This window comes from Schistocerca cancellata, chromosome 7, assembly GCF_023864275.1.
Source record: "Schistocerca cancellata isolate TAMUIC-IGC-003103 chromosome 7, iqSchCanc2.1, whole genome shotgun sequence".
In the NCBI taxonomy this organism is placed as follows: Eukaryota; Metazoa; Arthropoda; class Insecta; order Orthoptera; family Acrididae; genus Schistocerca; species Schistocerca cancellata.
The window spans coordinates 86,144,572-86,163,200 of NC_064632.1; the positions used below are offsets into that span (position 1 = coordinate 86,144,572).

An 18,629-nucleotide genomic window follows, 5' to 3' on the forward strand; every position below is an offset into this window, starting at 1 on the left:
TGACCCATTAAGTATGAAGTAGGGAACTGTATATGAATTAAAACTCATACATGTTCGTGCAAAGTAAATTAAGAGGTACAGAAGATTCATCTTGAGTACAAGGGTCCATATCATATTATAGTCAACTGCCTCAATACTGTTTAGCTGCAAGCCATGAAACCTGGTAAACAAAGGCAAACAGAACATGGAGAACATCAATAAAGTGTGCAAAAACACAGTGATGTGTCCTCAGAGTCTTTCGCGATGGCATGCTTCGATAAAATCCTGTTGGTTTACAAGTCGTGAAGTGACATGGCTTGTAAAATGAGAAGATTTTATAGATGATGTGTACATAATGTTCATTGATTCTACTTGCTACGTAGTATAATATGAATGTGCAGTGAACAAGACAATGTGGTTAGCTAATTTTGTGCACAGACAGTTTCTGTACATTCTGTAAGAGTATATTATGTATTATGTAATCACTTTGGTAAATATTTCTTTGGTGTGCTATACTATTTGGAACAGGAACAATGAAGTGAGTTATGCTCTGTATAGTACTGATAAGTTTTCAGATCCTAGGTAGCCTGATATTCTGGCTGTATTTTCTGTACATACAGGGTGTTTCAAAAAGAATATATGTATTTTGAATGCATATATTTACTAAACTGAAAGATGTACAACTAAGAAATTTGGGACACATATTTATGAAACTCTTTAAGTTTAGATTATAGACATTCGACATGTCCTCCACCAGCAACCTGAACAATATCACATCAATACTCGAATTCCTCCCACACTCAAGTAAGCATGTTCATCTCACTGATATTATAGCATTATGGATCCAGTTCTTCTACTCTTCTCAGTTCTGTGGTAGTGATGATGGATAAATGTTATCCTTAATGAAATCCCACAGGAAGAAAGCCACAGACCATCAAATTTGGTCGCTGTGAATGACAACTGAGAAGCACAAAGTCACTGGCTGTTTGAAGTCCAATCCAACGGCTCCTAGAGTTTCATTCAGTTATTCATGCACTCCAGCAACAGGATGCCCCATCTTGTTGAAAAATGCAGGTGTACTTGTTCAGCCTCAGAAACAACCAGTTTTGTAATATAGCATGATACTGGTGACCGTTAGCCATGTTTCCATCAAACAAGACTGGGCCACAAACAGACGAGTGGGATATTGCACAAAACACATTGACTTGGGTGAATCTTGTACATTTTAATGTGTGCATGTGAGTTCTGTAGGTCACAAATTCAAACACTGTGTTTGTTTGCTTTCTCACTAAGGCGGAATGTCACATCATCACTGAACACACATTGTGTGAAATTGTTATTTTCAATAGCATTCTGAAGCTCGTCAGAAAATGCTAGACATCTGCATTTGTTGTCATGATGCAGAACCTGTAACAGCTGTAAGTTATTCAACATCATAACCAACTGACATCTCAATCCTCCCAAACTGTTGAAGGAAACTGTAAACTTGATTTTGTAATACTACACTGGAAAGCGGTTTGAATTTGTACTACATTTTTGTTGGAACACGAGTGCAGCCACCGCTCTTCCCTTAACATACACATCCTGAATCTACAAACTGTCAATACCATCTGTGAATGTTCCAACTATTTAGAGGATCAGTTTGATACATAAACTGTCTTTGCACTGTAATCATGGAATTACACTTCGTAAATGTGCACAGGCTCATATGTGATTTACATAGGCTACATAATTTGACTTGTTCTCGTCTAAATCTGTTGAATATACTGTAAGGGCTACTACTGCACAACACAACCTTGTTACATGATATGTAGGCTAGGGGTAGGTCAGTACTGATAGGGCACTGTTATGATTGTTTATGTTTGCCGGCGATGATTGGATAAGCATGAGGAGGAGGTGCTGATCAGATGAGCCAGTGTTGTGACCGTCATATGCTGTGACATGACTGTGGTCTTTGCGGTGCTTATGTAACTGTACTCTATTTTTCAGAGACTTAAATAATATTATATTTTGCTGTTTTCAATTTCTTTGTCTTTATGATGTAAAAACTGATTAATACTGTAATTAAACAATGGAAAATCCAGGATGGAATGTAACAATATTAGAGAAGGAAAGTTGCTACTCAACATACAGCAGAAGAGATGCTGAGTCGCGATAGGCACAACAAAAAGATTCACAAAATTATAGCTTTTGGCCATCAAGACCATTGTCAGCAACACACACACACACACACACACACACACACACACACACACGTGTGCAGTCTCAGACTAATGAAACCACACTGTGAGCAGCAGCACCAGTACATGATGAGAGTGGAAACTGGGTGGGGGTAAGGAAAAGGCTGGGGTGGGGAGGGAGAGGGAGAGGGACGGCATGGTGGGGGTGGCAGACAGTGAAGTGCTGCAGTTTAGATGGAGGGTAGGAGAGAAAAGGGGAGGGGGGGGGGGTAAGTAGCGGAAAGGAGAGAAATAAAAAGAAATTAAAAGACTGGGTGTGGCAGTGAAATGATGGCTGTGTAGTGCTGGAATGGGAACAGGGAGGGGGTTGGATAGTTGAGGACAGTGACTAATGAAGGTTTAGGCCAGGAAGGTTATGGGAATGTAGGATGTATTGCAGGGAATGTTCCCACCTGCGCAATTCAGAAAAGCTGATGTTGGTGGGAAGGATCCATATGGTACAGACTGTGAAGCAGTCATTGAGGTGAGGGATATCATGTTTGGCAGCATGTTCAGCAACAAGTTGGTCCACTTGATTTTTAGCCACTGTTTGTCGGTGGCCATTCATGTGGTCAGACAGCTTGTCAGTTGTCATGCCTACATAGAATGCAGCACAGTGGTTGCAGCTTAACTTGTAAATCACATGACTGTTTTCACAGGTAGCTGTGCCTTTGATGGGGTAGGTGATGTTAGTGACTGGACTGGAGTAGGTGGTGGTAGGAGGATGTATGGGACAGGTCTTGCCTCTAGGTCTATTACAAGGATATGAGCCATGAGGTATGGGATTGGGAGCAGGGGTTGTGCAAGGGTGGATGTGTATATTGTGTAGGTTCGGTGGACAGCGCAATATCACTGTAGGAGGTGTGGGAAGGACAGTGGGCAGGACATTTCTCATTTCAAGACACAATGACAGGTAACCGAAACCATGATGGAGAATGTAATTCAGTTGCTCCAGTCCCGGATGGCACTGAGTTACGTGGGGAATGCTCCTCTGTGGCTGGACAGTGGGACTTTGGGAGGTGGTGGGAGACTGGAAAGATAAGGCACAGGAGATTTGTTTTTGAACAAGGTTGGGAGGATAATGTCAGTGAAGGCTTCAATTAATGTGTATAACCCCCTACGTTTTATAGAAATTACAAAGGTGTATTATCCATACCTTCTGCCTTTTCTTACAGTAAAGTCTTCCAAAGCTCTTTTGAACTCTGACTCGAATACTAGATACCCTACATCTTCCAAATCTAGACCCATACCTTCTGCTAGTATGTCAGTAGACAGATCTCTGCCTTCCCTAGAGGCCCTCAATGTACTGTTTCCTTAATTTACTCTCCCCTCTGCATTTAACATTGAAATTTGTCTTTAACTTTAAATGTTGATGCAGCTGATTTTAATTTCACCTTGCCATATGCTGGATATGTCCTGATGGCCATTTCCTATTGGCTTTTTGACATTTTTCCTGCATTCATTTAGATTTAACTTCCCTGTACCTCTTATTGATTTCATTCACAAGTGACTTGCTTCATACCTTTTTTTCTGAACATTTTTTTTTCCTTTCTTGCAGTGATCAATGGAGTGTTTGTCTTTCTCCTCATTATGGTGACACTGCCCTTTTTTCACAACAGCTCAATATTCCTTTTTGGGATGCTGAATCCGAATTTCATGCTTGCTGCCTTGCAGGAGCTCAGCTTCACAACAAAAACACAAAAAAGACCACAAAATTTTAGAAATTTTTTTGTCAACTTTTCACTTATATCTCAAAAACTGTGTGTATTTCAAAGACGACCACTTTATATGAAATTAAAGTAGACAAAATTTACTACAAAACTCACTTGCAGGTATGATTTTCTGATGCACTGCATCGGTGCTAGAGCATGCTGAAAAGCTGATACTTTTTGGCTCTTCTGCAAAAATGTCAAAGATGCCCACTTCCACCCTTTACAGTTCAAAAAAATGTACATGCTGTCACTAAAAAACCCTACATCACATGAAAGTACACTAAATTCCCTACAAGTGACATCTGTAACTTTCAATTTTCTCGTAAGAGGGAGGGGGCAGGGGGATGGAGAAATGTGAAAATTACATAAAATGCCTTTTACACTGTATAACCAAAGGATCCCCTCTGCCTGCCTATCTCTGACCAGTGCTATACTTTCAGGGTACTATGCTTAAAAAAAGTTGTTTTGATTGAACTGATGGGAAAGCATGTCTGATAAAAACATTAACAAATTATATTTACAATGTATTAGGTACATGACACTGGAAAAAAAGAATATGATATCTGTGTGTAGTGATGTACATATTCTATGAAATGAGTGAATGTCAGCCCAGGATTGGTCAACTCTTTGAGTAGGCTCTCAATATGGAAAAAAAGGTGTTTGGTGACAGAATATGGATACAGAAGGCAGATAATTTGTAGAGTGAACTATCGATGTATGAGGTACTGATGCCATGTGCTCAATTTATTTCCTCATCTCCGTTTGGCTGTTGATGGACCAGCCAATGTATTTTTGGCACTAGAAGATCCAGGTGAAGGGTTCTGAGCAATGGAAGCTCCAGGAAAAGCGTCAGGGGCTGTGGAAAGTCCAGGCTGAACAGTGAGTTGTTGCTGTCCATCAACTGAAAAATTTGTATTTGCAGGGTTAATGTTACGATCGATAAAAACTGATTCTGAAGATGCATAAAGCACAAAATATTACATGAATTAATACCTTCTGTTACCTCAGCTGCTTCAGACACAGTGGTACTGCAAGTGGCTGGTCCAGATGGTCTTTGTTTGTATGAGGGATGTTCAGTAAGTAATGCAACATATTTCTTTCCTTGGCCAATTTCGGTTGGAGAAAAAGTAGAATTTGTTGTGGGTCATCATGGAATATTCCTACTTCACCCCCTACAGTTTCACAAAGCTCTGATGGGTGATGGTGCCATATGTTAACCTTCAAAATGGCATCTGTAACAGAGGAGTGTTCCAAGCAGCGAGCTGTCATTGAGTCTCTTTTGGTGAAAACCAGAGCATTTCAGATATTCATGGGCACTTGCAAAACATCTACAGAGACATGGCAGTGAACAAAAGTAAGTGAGTCATTGGGCGAGGCGTCTGTCATCATCGCAACAAGGTTATGCAAACTGGCGGGCCGCAAACAGCTGTAACTCCTGCAATGTTGGAAAGTGTAGACACTCTCATTTGAGATAATCAACAGATCACATTCAAACACCTGGCTGCACAACTAGACATCTGTTGGTACTGCTGACACACTCATCCACCAGTTGGCATACTCAGAGATGTGTGACTGCTGGGTTCTCACTGCCTAACAGGACACCATAAAGAGTAATGAATGGAACATCTGTGCAGAATTACTTGCACATTATGAGGCTAATCATGACAATTTTTTGTTGAACATCATCAAGTCAATGAAACATGCATTCACTTTGAACTGGAAACAAGATGGCAATCCATGGTGTAGCGCCACACCACTTTTCCTCTGAAGGAAAAGATCAAAGCCACATCCTCAGCTGGTAGTCAAGGACACATTATTCTGTTTGATGACCTCCTTCATAGTGCTATGATCAACTCTGAATTGTATTGTGGAACCATCAGGAAATTGAAGAACTAACTTCAGCATGTTCATTGTTACAGAAATGCAAATGACTTCTCCTTCCCCACGACAATGCAAGGTCTCATCCAGGTCTGCACACCTGAGAGGAGCTCACAAAACTTCATTGGATTGTTCTTCCTCACCCAACATACAGTCCAGATCTCGCACCTTCCAACTTCCATCTGTTTGGGCCAATGAAGTCAATGGAAAGCAGTATGTGAATGATGGAGAAGTTATTGATGCAATAAGACAATGGCTCCAGCATTGGCCATTACAGTGGTACTCATGAAGGCGTACAAACTCTCCCAGTAATGTGGCGTAAGGGCATTGTACGGAACTGAGAGATGTTGAAAGTTAGGGTTTTTGCATCCAAAAGAGTGGAAAATAGTATGGTGTAGTGAAAACCTGAATAAAATCCTTCAGCTCTCAGAAAAAAATGTGTTGCATTACTTATTAAATGCCACATGTATATCAAAATTGTCATCGGCATTGGAGCACAACACTTCACAGTGATGGCACTGTTTCATGCAGAACAGTACTGCTTGTCACCCACACCAACCATGGGATTCTGTCTGGCATCTGCAAGAAATAAGCTGAACATATCTCTCTGGAGCTGGGGATTTCAGTGTGGTAGTGGGAAGTCAACCCATTTTTTGTCAGCTCCCACCCCAACTGTTCCAGATCCACACACATTACAATCCACTGCTGTTTCTTGTGGATAACTCTGAAGGGGTGTTATTGAGCTGCAGCTTCAATGGAAGATTTTGGGGCTACGTTTGTTGATGCCTTGTACGCTGATGTAACATACTGCTTACACCTCAACTTGCTGAGTGTAGTGATTGGGTCGTTACCATTCATAAAGGTCAATTAGAAATTTCTTACCAGCTGCTGTTATTTCCTTTCGATGTGCTGAAGGATCACTGAATGGGAAATGTATGATTCCATACCCTGATTTTTGGAGGGGATCTTGAGAAATTTACCCTTGCCTTTGTTGAATAATGCAGACATAGGATAAGAACCACTCATTGTGTGGATGAAAAGAATGTGGTTGGCAACATTCTTCTCCATTTCCCAGAAAGTAGAGGAGCTGTGGAGCTGTACCTCTCCATGGCTTTAGGAACTATACACTGGGACGAGTTTGAGACCCATCATTATGACCAGAAGATCAACATCTTCCCCACAATTGTAACACTCTTGTGAGCCAAAGCCAGGTGTTCTGCTATCTGCTTAATCTGTGTGTCTCCATAATCAGCTGCCTGCTTGGAGGTGATTCCATATTCATTGCATTTTGCCATGAGCATGGTTATTTGTCTATCCTTGCTTTTGCATTTGATAGAAATTTATTTGTGAAATTGTTGCTGTTACGGTGCTACTAAATTGTATCTCCACAGAGTGCTTTTTGTTCAACCTACTCAAACTCTCCATAGACTTTGTATCCTTCTGTCCATGGGAGTACCCATTGAACATAACTGTCGCACTTTTATTGTACTTACTTTATACATAATTGATGTACGAGTTGCAAATTGGTTAGAAAATGTGCCCACTTGAGCATATGAATCTGGCAACAAAAACCCCCCACACCTTTTTTTAAATCATCTGTCTGCTTTGATGCAGCCTACCGCAAATTCCTCTCCTATGCCAACCTCAATTATTTGCTGTAACAGTTCAAATGATTTGATTCCTTTCTGTTCTGGTTTGCCACAGTCAATGTTTCACTACCATACAATGTCATGCTCCAAACGTGCATTCTCAGAAATTTCTTCCTCAAATTAAGGCCTACAATTGATACTAGCAGACTTCTCTTGGCCAGAAGTGCCATTTTCACCAGTGCTACTCTGTTTTTATGTCCCCCTTGCTCCATGCGTCATTGGCTATTTTGCTGCCTAGGTAACAGAGTTCCTTAACTTCATCTTCTTCACAATCACTAATCCTGATGTTAAATTTCTCACTGTCCTCATTTCTGTTACTTCTCATTGCTTTCATATTTCTTTGATATAGTCTCAATCCATATTCTATGCTCATTAGACTGTTTATTCCAATCAGCAAGCCCTGTAATTCCTCTTCCCTTTCACTGAAGATAGCAATATCATCAGTGAATCTTATCACTGATATCCTTCCACCTTCAATTTTAATTCCACTCTTGAACCATTCTTTTATTTCTGTCATTGCTTCTTCGAAAGCAAGTAGGAGTGAAAGACCATATCCCTGCCTTACACATACACTGTAATACTTGGATCCAGACCATTGGGGCTGGAATGTGACAAAAAGAGGGTTAGCTCCCCACTACAATACTGAAACCCCCAGCTCCAGAGAGGCATCTTCAGCTTATATCTTGCAAATGCAAGACAGATTGCGAAGACCAGTGTGGGCGTACATGAGCAAGACTGTTTCGCATGAAACAGTGTTAACAATGTGAAAGATCACACTCCAACATCGATGACAATGTTGATATAGAAGATGATCTGGATGGGCCTCTTGCAATATCACTATCGAAGCAGCTGAGGTGACAGAAGGTATTAATTCTTGTGATATTTGCAGCATTATGCATATTTACGAATCACTTTTTCCCTATCATAACATTAATCATCCAACTACAAATTTTTCAGCTGAAGGACAGCAACAACCCACTGTTCAGACTAGATATTCCACAGCCTGACACTTTGCCTGGAGCTTCCTTGTTCTGGATCCTTCACCTGAACCTTCTAGTCCCAAAGATACAATGACAGGGCTACTAACAGCCAAACAGAGACAAGTGAAAGAACTGCACACACGACATTAGCACCAGTTCAATATACAAGTTGCATGGCTTTTGTATCTCATTTTTGTCACTAAATGCCTTCTTTCTTTTCCAGATGGAGAACCTACTCAAAGAGATGACCAATCCTAGGCTCGACATTCACTTATTTTACATAATCTCTACATTACTACATACAGACATCATCATATTCTTCTTCCTCTCCAGTGTCATGTACCTAATATGATGCAAATATAACCTGTTAATGTTTTCAACAAACTTGCTTTCCCATCAATTCATTCAAAACAATCTCTTGCAAGCATAACACACCAAAAGTTTAGCACCAATGAGATATATATAGATGGGAGGGTGGGGTCATTTGGCTGTAAGGCACAAAAGGCATTTTTCGTAATTTTTGTTTTTCTCTAGCCTCCCTTATGAGCAAACTGATGTTGCTTACAGGAGATTTAATGTGCTTTCAAAAGGTGTAGGGGTTTTTGTTGATAACATGTATATTTTTTGAATTTTAGGCGTGGAAGTGGGCATTTTTGACGTTATTGCGGAAGGGCCAATAAATCATTGCTTTTCAGCATGGTCCACTGCCGATATCGCTCATCATAAAATCAAACCTGACTGGTGGATTCTGTGGAAAATTTTGTCTACTGTAATTCTGTGTAGAGTGGTCATCATAAGCAAAAACGTAGTTCTTAAAATACAAGAGAAAACTGAAAGAGGAAAAACTTTAAGTTTTCTGTGTTCATCTGCATCGACATCCACATCTACAAAGATATTCTGCAAGCCACTGTATGGTGCATGGTGGAGGGTACCCTGTACCAGTACTTGCTATTTCCTCTCCTGTACCACTAGCAAATAGAATGAGAGATGAATGACTGTCTGTGAGACTCCGTATGAGCCCTAATTTTTTGTACCTTATCATCGTGGTCTTTACATGCAATGTATGTTGGCAGCAGTAGAATTGTTCGGCACTCAGCTTCAAATGTTAGTTCTCTAAATTTTCACACTAGTATTTCTTGAAAAGAACATCGCCTTCCTTCCAGGGATTCCCATTTTAGTACTCGAAGCATCTCTGTAACACTTATGTATTGTTCAAAACTACTGGTAACAAATCTAACAACCCGCTCTGAATTTCTTCGATGTCTTCCTTCAATCCAACCTAGTACAGATCACAAACACTCGAGTAATACTCAAGAAAGGTCCTATGTGCATTCTCCTTTACAGGTAAACCACTCTTACCTAAAATTCTCCCAATAACCTGAAGTCGACTGTTTGCTTTCCCTATCACAGTCGTCACATGCTCGTTCCACCTCATATCACTTTGCAATGTTATGCCAAGATATTTAAACAACTTGACTGTGGCAAGTAGGACACTAGTAACACTGTATCCAAACTGGTAATTTTGCCTAAGTTGTCTTGTATCTTCCTACAGTCACTCAACTTTGACACCTTACTGTACACCTCGGCATCAGCAGCAAACAATCACAAATTGCTAACCCCCCAGTCAGCCAAAGCATTTGTGTGTATCAAGAACAACAGCAGCCCTATCAAACTTCTCTGGGGCACTCCTGATGACATCCTTGTCTCTGATAAACACCCGCCATCGAGGACAACATACTTGGTTCTATTATTTTAGAAGTCCTTGCACTACTCACATATCTGCAAACTTATTCAATATTCTCATACCTTTAACAGCCTGCAATGGGGCACCATGTCAAATGCTTTCCAGAAATCTAGAAATATAGAATTTGTCTGTTGCCCTTCATCCATAGTTCTCAATATATCTTGCAAGAGAATGGCAAACTGAGTTTCGTACGAGCGATGCTTTCTAAAACCAAGCTGATTTGTGGGTATAAGCTTCTTAGCCTCAAGAAAGTTTATTATATATGAACTGAGAATATGTTCAAGGGTTCTGCAGCAAACAGAAGTTCGGGATATTGGTCTGTAATTTTGCAGGTCTGTTCTTTTACCTTTCTTATATACTGGCGTCACCTGTGATTTTTTCCAGTCGCTTCGGACTTTGTGTTGAGTGAGAGATTCGCGATAAATGCAAGCTAGGTAAGCAGTCAATGCCGTAGAGTACCCTTTGTAAAATCTAACTGTGAATCCATCTGGACCTGGTGATTTATTTGTTTTCAAATCTTTCAGTTGTTTCTCTGTGCCAGGTTTGATTATTTCTATGTCATCCATACAGGAGTCTGTCTGATGGTTAAATGATGGTATGTTTGTACGATTCTCCTATGTGATCAATTTCTTGAATGTGAAATTTAAAACTTCAGCTTTTGTTTCACTATCTTCAATTGCCACAACAGACTGGTCAACATGGGAATGAAAGGAAGCCTTAGACCCACTTAGCGATTTCACATACGACCAGAACTTTCTTGGGTTCTCTGTCATATCTTTTGTTAAGCTGTGACAGTAGTAGTTGTTGTATGCTTCGCGCATAGATCTTTTCACAATCGCACAAATCTCTATTAACCTTTGCTTCTTGTTATTTGTGCATCCCATTTTGAACGAAGCCTCTGCTTCCTCAGCCCCCGCCGAATTTCATTATTAAACCATGGTGGGTCTTTCCCATCCTGTATCCACATACTAGGCATGTAACTCCCCAGACCACGATTTACTATCTACTTAAACTATTCCCATATTTCCTCTACATCCATCTTACTGTAACTAACCAATGCCAATTCACTGTCTAAGTGACATATTAATACATGCTTGTCTGCTCTTTCTAGCAGAAACACTCTCCTAGCCTTCTTGACTGATTTATTAACTTTCTTAATCTTAGTTGCGATAATGACATCATGATTGCTAATTCCCATTTCTATACTGACATTGTCGATAAGGTCCGGCCTATTTGTAGCTACAAGGTCTATGACATTTGCCAGCCAGGCTAGCTGCTCAAGACAATTTTCAGAAAACATGTTCAAAAGTATTTTGCATGATTGTCTGTCTGTAACCCCTGAAGTGAATCCATAGACATCCCAGTCCATTCTAGGCAGGTTAAAGTCGTCTCCAACTAGTATTGCATGATATGGGTATTTACACGCTACTGACAGTAGACTTTCGTTGAATGACTCTAGAACTGTCATAGCAGAATTGGGTGGCCGGTAAAAAGATCCAACAATTAACTTAGTTTCACCTACACCTGTTATATGTGACTAGATTATTTCACTCTCACACTCAACTTCGACATCAATGGAGACAACATTTTTGCCAACTGCAACGAACAGTGCCCCTCCTATAGCCACTAATCTGTCTTTGCAATATATGTTCCATGACTCATTAAATATCTCAGAGCTTGGGATTCAGCCAGCTCTCAGTTCCAAGAATAATTTGAGTGCTAGATCTTTCTTGGTGGGTAGTAAATTCAGGAACTTCATTATGAATACTTCGGCAGTTTGCTGATAAAACTTTTGCAGTCAGTGTGTCTTTATTGTGAATTCTGTTTGACTTCCCTTGCTGTGAATCAACTAGCGAATGTTCATTCGTGTGCTAATGAACACTCGCCAGTCGATTCACAGCAAGCAAATTACCGTCTTGCCTAAAAACCCTCACTTCCTTTGTGTAGTGCACCACTGGCCTATCAAGGTGAGTCCTACAAATGGTCATACAATAATGCAGGTCTAGAAATCTACAGTCAATACTTCCACAGAGTCGACGTAGCCTTTCATTGAGACCCTCCACTCGGCTCCAAACCAAAGGACCCCAATCAGCTCTGGGAATAATGCTGCAAATTGCAAGCTCTGCTTGCACCCTGCGGCCAAGAGTCTTCACCACCTTCACCAACCATCTGTACGAACTGAGGTTCGCCTCAGAACCCATGCAACAGGCACTGTTTGTGTCGATCTGAGCCACAACTTGCAGACGATTGCACCCTGCATGCTCGATAGCAACAGGTGAGGCTGCCTCCACATCTCAGATGAGGCCCCCCAGCGCACATATTGAGTGCACATTGGCTTTCTTTCCAGCCCCGAACAGTATCTGCCTAAGGGGCTCCGTAACACACCCAACACTGGAGCTCCCAATAACCAGTAAACCCCCCCCCCCCCCCCCCCGCACCATCACCATGCCTGCTCAGACCCTGCTGAAGGAGTGGTCATGGCTCTCCGGCTTGAGCAACGCGAACACATTACCACCCGCCACTCACACTGTTGTGAAAGTGGATCCACCACATCAGGTGCACTAGGAGGGGCCTTGGAAGCAGAGTCTGTGTGCAAAACAAGTGATGCCTGAGGTATCCCATACAATGCGCCAGATTCTCCACCACCTCTACACCCTGAAACAGCAGCCTGAAGGTGACTGACCATAGCCAACAGCATGTTCAGCTATTCGCAAAATGTGACCAGCTTCTCCTACGTCCACACACAGCATGCGCACATCATGTCCATCCTAACAAACTTACTGAAGAAGTGACTATAAAAGCAGACAATCCTAAATATGTGACTTGTTACCCCCACACGTGTCACCAATGGATTGAATGAATTTACTCTTACAAAAATGTGAGATTAACCCTCTTAAACAGACAAACACGTACAAAATTTAATAAATATACTCCATGGAAAACACAGAAAAGGATAAACACTTCACTTGCCACTCTGTAGATGTACTCGTATCTCAGATGAGAGCTGGAGTCTGAGGTGAGAAGCCGAGCTCTTACAAAGCAGATAACATGAAATTCAGATTCAGCCCCAAAAGGCATACAGGAACATTGAAGAAAAAAACTTCCACAAATTTTGGGCTGTTTTGAAAACCAACTGACTAGATTACTAGTTTGATTACAGACAAATATAATTGAAGAAAAGACACATCACCATTCAAAACTTATTATTACTAAGTTTTATTATTATTACTAAGTTTCTATTTCAATGATACCAATATAATAGAGGGAAACAGTCCACGTGGGAAAAAATATATCTAAAAACAAAGATGATGTGACTTACCAAACGAAAGTGCTGGCACGTCGATAGACACACAAACAAACACAAACACACACACAAAATTCTAGCTTTCGCAACCAACGGTTGCCTCGTCAGGAAAGAGGGAAGGAGAGGGAAAGACGAAAGGATTTGGGTTTTAAGGGAGAGGGTAAGGAGTCATTCCAATCCCGGGAGCGGAAAGACTTGCCTTAGGAGGAAAAAAGGACGGGTATACACTCGCGCACACACACACACATATCCATCCACACATATACAGACACAAGCAGACATATACAGAGGCAAAGAGTTTGGGCCAAACTCTTTGCCTCTGTATATGTCTGCTTGTGTCTGTATATGTGTTTGTGTGCGAGTGTATACCCGTCCTTTTTTCCCCCTAAGGTAAGTCTTTCCACTCCCGGGATTGGAATGACTCCTTACCTCTCCCTTAAAACCCAAATCCTTTCGTCTTTCCCTCTCCTTCCCTCTTTCCTGACGAGGCAACCGTTGGTTGCGAAAGCTAGAATTTTGTGTGTGTGTTTGTGTTTGTTTGTGTGTCTATCGACGTGCCAGCACTTTCGTTTGGTAAGTCACATCATCTTTGTTTTTAGATATATTTTTTCCCATGTGGAATATTTCCCTCTATTATATTCATATCATTAATTTGAACCCAACAATTATGTTTGTTATTGTCACTGTTGCATTTCGAAATCTTTTCTGTCGTCTTATTTTCTCTTTTTGTTTTTGCGCCAGTAGTTTCACTTTGTATTCACCTTCTCCTTTTCACCGTAATGTACTATACAATTTTATCCCGCCTATATATACTCAATAATACGTCACCCACTTCCAAACCATAACCAAAATAATTTTTTTCCGCTTTCAACACTACCGCTGCTATAAAGACCACAAATAGTTCCTTTCACCTATTAAACAACCATTTCGTCTAGTTCTGATAACTTTCGCTTTATTTCCATTTCCGTTTTTCGCACATCACTGATAACTTTTAGCCGCTTCCCACAGGTTTTAACGTCATTATTTCTTCGCCAGACTATTGTTAGCCTCATTTTCATAATCTGCCACCACAAAACCACCCCTTTTAATACATTTACACGCAGTTTTTTCGAAATTTTCCCGAATTTCTCCATCCTTCAACGTGTTTTGGCGGCAACACAACCACCTAACCTTTGTGCACATCGTTGTCTACCAACCCAAGTTCACCACAGGATCAACATAGTCGGCCCAAACTCTTTGCCTCTGTATATGTCTGCTTGTGTCTGTATATGTGTGGATGGATATGTATGTTTGTGTGCGTGAGTGTATACCCGTCCTTTTTTCCCCCTAAGGTAAGTCTTTCCGCTCCCGGGATTGGAATGACTCCTTACCCTCTCCCTTAAAACCCAAATCCTTTCGTCTTTCCCTCTCCTTCTCTCTTTCCTGACGAGGCAACCATTGGTTGCGAAAGCTAGAATTTTGTGTGTGTGTTTGTGTTTGTTTGTGTGTCTATCGACGTGCCAGCGCTTTCGTTTGGTAAGTCACATCATCTTTGTTTTTAGATATAAGTTTCTATTTCTTTAGAATCAATTAGGGTGTCTCAAATATACCTACAGAACATGCTTAACACAGTATTAAACACTCTTGAAATTACCTTAGCTATATCAGTCTCTCTGGCCATTTGACTGACTTGAACTGTTATCTGCTCAAGTCTGGCATACAAAGCAAATTCGTCTTCTATTTGGATTTTGTGAAGCCTTTCTATTTCCTCCTCATGGAACAAATTTGTCTCATCTATTTGTTCATATACTCGCAATGGCCATCCAACAGCTTCCCATTTGCTTTCAAAATCTTCTTGAGACAACGAGTACCAGAAATGGTCAAATATATCATACTCCTATGAACAAAAGTCATCTATTTGTACTTTTTTGCTAAGAATAATGATAAAATGAAAATATATGTTGATATCTGTCTGAGAACAGAGAATTTTGAATCAGCTGGAAATAGCTGTAAAGATAAATTTAATGCACAAATTAAGAGGGGTATTTTAACAAAGAAGAAGGCATTAACAAACATTTATCAATTGAAGACAAAGTCTGTAATGAGTCTGTGATCATATTGTAGAACTTTCTTCGTAAAGCTCCGCCTTGACCACACAATTTTTTTTACAATCCACTATTAACGGTTTTGGCTAATGCCATCTTCAGAACATAAAATATTCTCCTGCAGCTTTATTTTTACATCTGGAAACCTGCAGACATTCCATGGCAGCAACAGTTCAATGTTAAAGTTAGAAAATATGAAGTACCTCAAGGTTTAAGACCAAGCTTGATTCTCAGACTGCTTTAACAAAAACAAATGATTAATGGAAAATCTCATATAAAGATGTGAAACAAATACTAACAAAGAGATAGAGGGGTTGGCCAGTACTTACCTCAGCTCAGTACAGCTGACAGATACACAAAACAGAACAGGAAATTTACATTCCTAGCTTTCGGAACTTTGTTCGTTCATCAGGGAGGAGAGAGGGGAAAAAAGGGGAAGAAGGGAAAGTGGATTCAGTTACTCACAACCCAGGTTATGAAGCAACAGGGAAAGGTAAACAGGGAGGTTAGCAAGGATGGAGGCATGGTTGTCAGAGGGAAGCCAAAGATATCTGTTTTGGCAGAGTTATGTTTTGTGTATCTGTCGGCTGTACTGAGCTGAGGTAAGTACTGGCCGGCCCCTCTATCTCTTTGTTAGTATTTGTTTAACACAAACAAATTAATTGCAAACACTGAAAGAACAGTAAATGTGAACTTCCTTCCATTTATTTCATCCGCTTCATCTGCTTTAAATCTGACTACGTTCTTGTGTCGATGGGTTCAGCAGAACTTGAATGGGATACACATATGAGTAATTTGTCAAAAACACTCAAGGGTGTGCTACTCCATGAAAATATATTAACATCTACAACCAACCAACAAATAATGCCACAAGCATATTATGTGCACAGTGTCATTCACTGCTTAGCTATGGAATTATTTTCTGGGGTAGCCCTGCTCAGAGCACAAACATATTTAAAATTCAAACAAAGAGGGGGTTGAGGATAATTAGTAATCACAAAAATGGAGTTTTTATGAATTTCCCTTTAATGAATTTACTGGTCAAAATATTCCGTATTTGTTTGTCCTTGAAAGCATTTTACTCGCCACAGACAGCCGCAAGAAAACCAGCAGGCTAATACATAACAAGGATACACACATTATTGTATGACAGAAAATCAAATACACATCAAGTATTTACCACATCATCCTATCAGAAAAAAATACAACATATCAAAAGAAACATGCTTTTAAATTGATAATTAAAATCACTTTAAAGCCACTCCTGATAAAGCACTGTTTCTATTTTGTCAAGAATTTATAGAAATGTAGAAACAGTCATTTTTCTTTAAATGTTGGGTAATCAATTAAATTGTAATATTTCTCTTTTCCACTAATACTGCGCATTATGTTTGACCTGTTCAATATCCTGCCTAAAATCTATGATGTACAACAATGATGGATTAATGAATATACAATTTCTTTAAAATTCCTGCCACTAACAAAGAATATTTGTTAATGTTTTGTCACAGCATTCACTGCATTTCTATAAATAACACAAGTTTTCTCTTTAATATCAACATTCCTGAATGTCCACACACAATAAACAGTGTATCACATTTCTACTGATATACTATTTATATGAGTTTGGCATCTGTAAAATTATTTTCGTATCTAATATTTAATTTTCAAAATTTCAATGCACACCCTATATACTTCTTTATTTAATATTTTAGCTTAATTTCTATTAAAAATTCTTGTCAATGGCATAACTATCACTGTGGTAACTATTTAACTTTTGGAGATTTTACTTATGCGCTTTTAAAGCACTGTAATATTACACAGATGTAGTTATTACCAAGTAATAAGAAATCTTACTTATCCACTTTTAGAAATTTTGTACGAAAAAAGAATGTAGAAATGAGATGGGAACATGTGTGTATTTCCACTGTATTCTGTTCTTTCATTTACAGAGTTGCTTCATTAAAATGAGAAATACATACATACATTAATCCTTGTTCCATAGATCATGAATAAAACATTTTGTAATGATGTGGAACGTGTCACTTTAACATAAGTTTTCTATACACAAAATAATTAATTTTTTTTATTTTTTATTTTTATTTTATTTTATTTATTTATTTTTACAGTTACTACTTCAGATCTAAGAATTCATCTATTGAGTAGAAGGAGCTGTCATTCAGAAATTCTTTTAATTTGCTTTTAAATGTTGGTTGGCTATCTATTTGGCAAAGGACCAAAGATTTTTGTGGCGGCGTAATTCACCGCTTTCTGTGCCAAAGTGAGATTTAATCCAGAATAGTGAAGCTCATCCTTTCTTCTAGTGTTGTAGCTATGCACTTCGCTGTTATTTTTTAATTGGGATGGGTTATTAATGACAAATTTCATAAGTGAATATGTGCATTGCGAAGGTACTGTGAATATGTCAAGTTCCTTAAATAAATATCTGCAAGGTGATCCAGCTATTATTCTGATCACATGCTTTTGTGCAATGAATACTCTCTCTTTTAAAGACAAATTACCCCAAAATATGATGCCATATGAAAGCAGTGAATGAAAACAGGCATGGCAGGCTAATTTACTGATATGTTTATCACCAAAATTTGCAATAACCCTGATAGAATAAGTAGCTGAACCTAACCGTTTCAGCAGATCATCAATGTGTTTCTTCCATTTCAATTTCTCATCATGCACACACCCAGAAATTTTGAGTATTCTGCCTTAGCAACAGACTTCTAATCATAGTCTACATTTATCAGTCGTGTTATGCCATTTGCTGTACAGAATTGTATAAACTGTGTTTTCTCAAAATTTAGTGAGAGTCCTTTTGCAGAGAAGCACTTAATAATTTTTTGAAAGACATTATTTACAATTTCCTCAGCTGATTCTTGCTTGTTGGGTGTGATTACTATACTTGTATCATCAGCAAAAAGACCTAGCTCTGCATCTTCATGAATATAGAGTGGCAAGTCGTTATATTAAGAACAATAAGGGACCCAAGACTGAACCCTGTGGGACACCATTCTTGATACCTCTCCAGTTAGAGGACTCTGCCAATTTTTGGAGACTATCTGTATTGT

General features: G+C 39.5%; 1 protein-coding gene across 1 annotated transcript in view; it reads right to left on the minus strand.

Moving 5' to 3' along the window:
* Positions 1-18,629, minus strand: part of LOC126092652 (dynein axonemal heavy chain 1-like) — an 894,951-nt gene that overhangs the window by 811,189 nt on the left and 65,133 nt on the right. Inside the window, exon 7 of the mRNA XM_049908374.1 lies at positions 15,099-15,341. Coding sequence (XP_049764331.1) covers positions 15,099-15,341 — 243 coding nt within the window. The remainder of the gene's footprint in view (positions 1-15,098; positions 15,342-18,629) is intronic.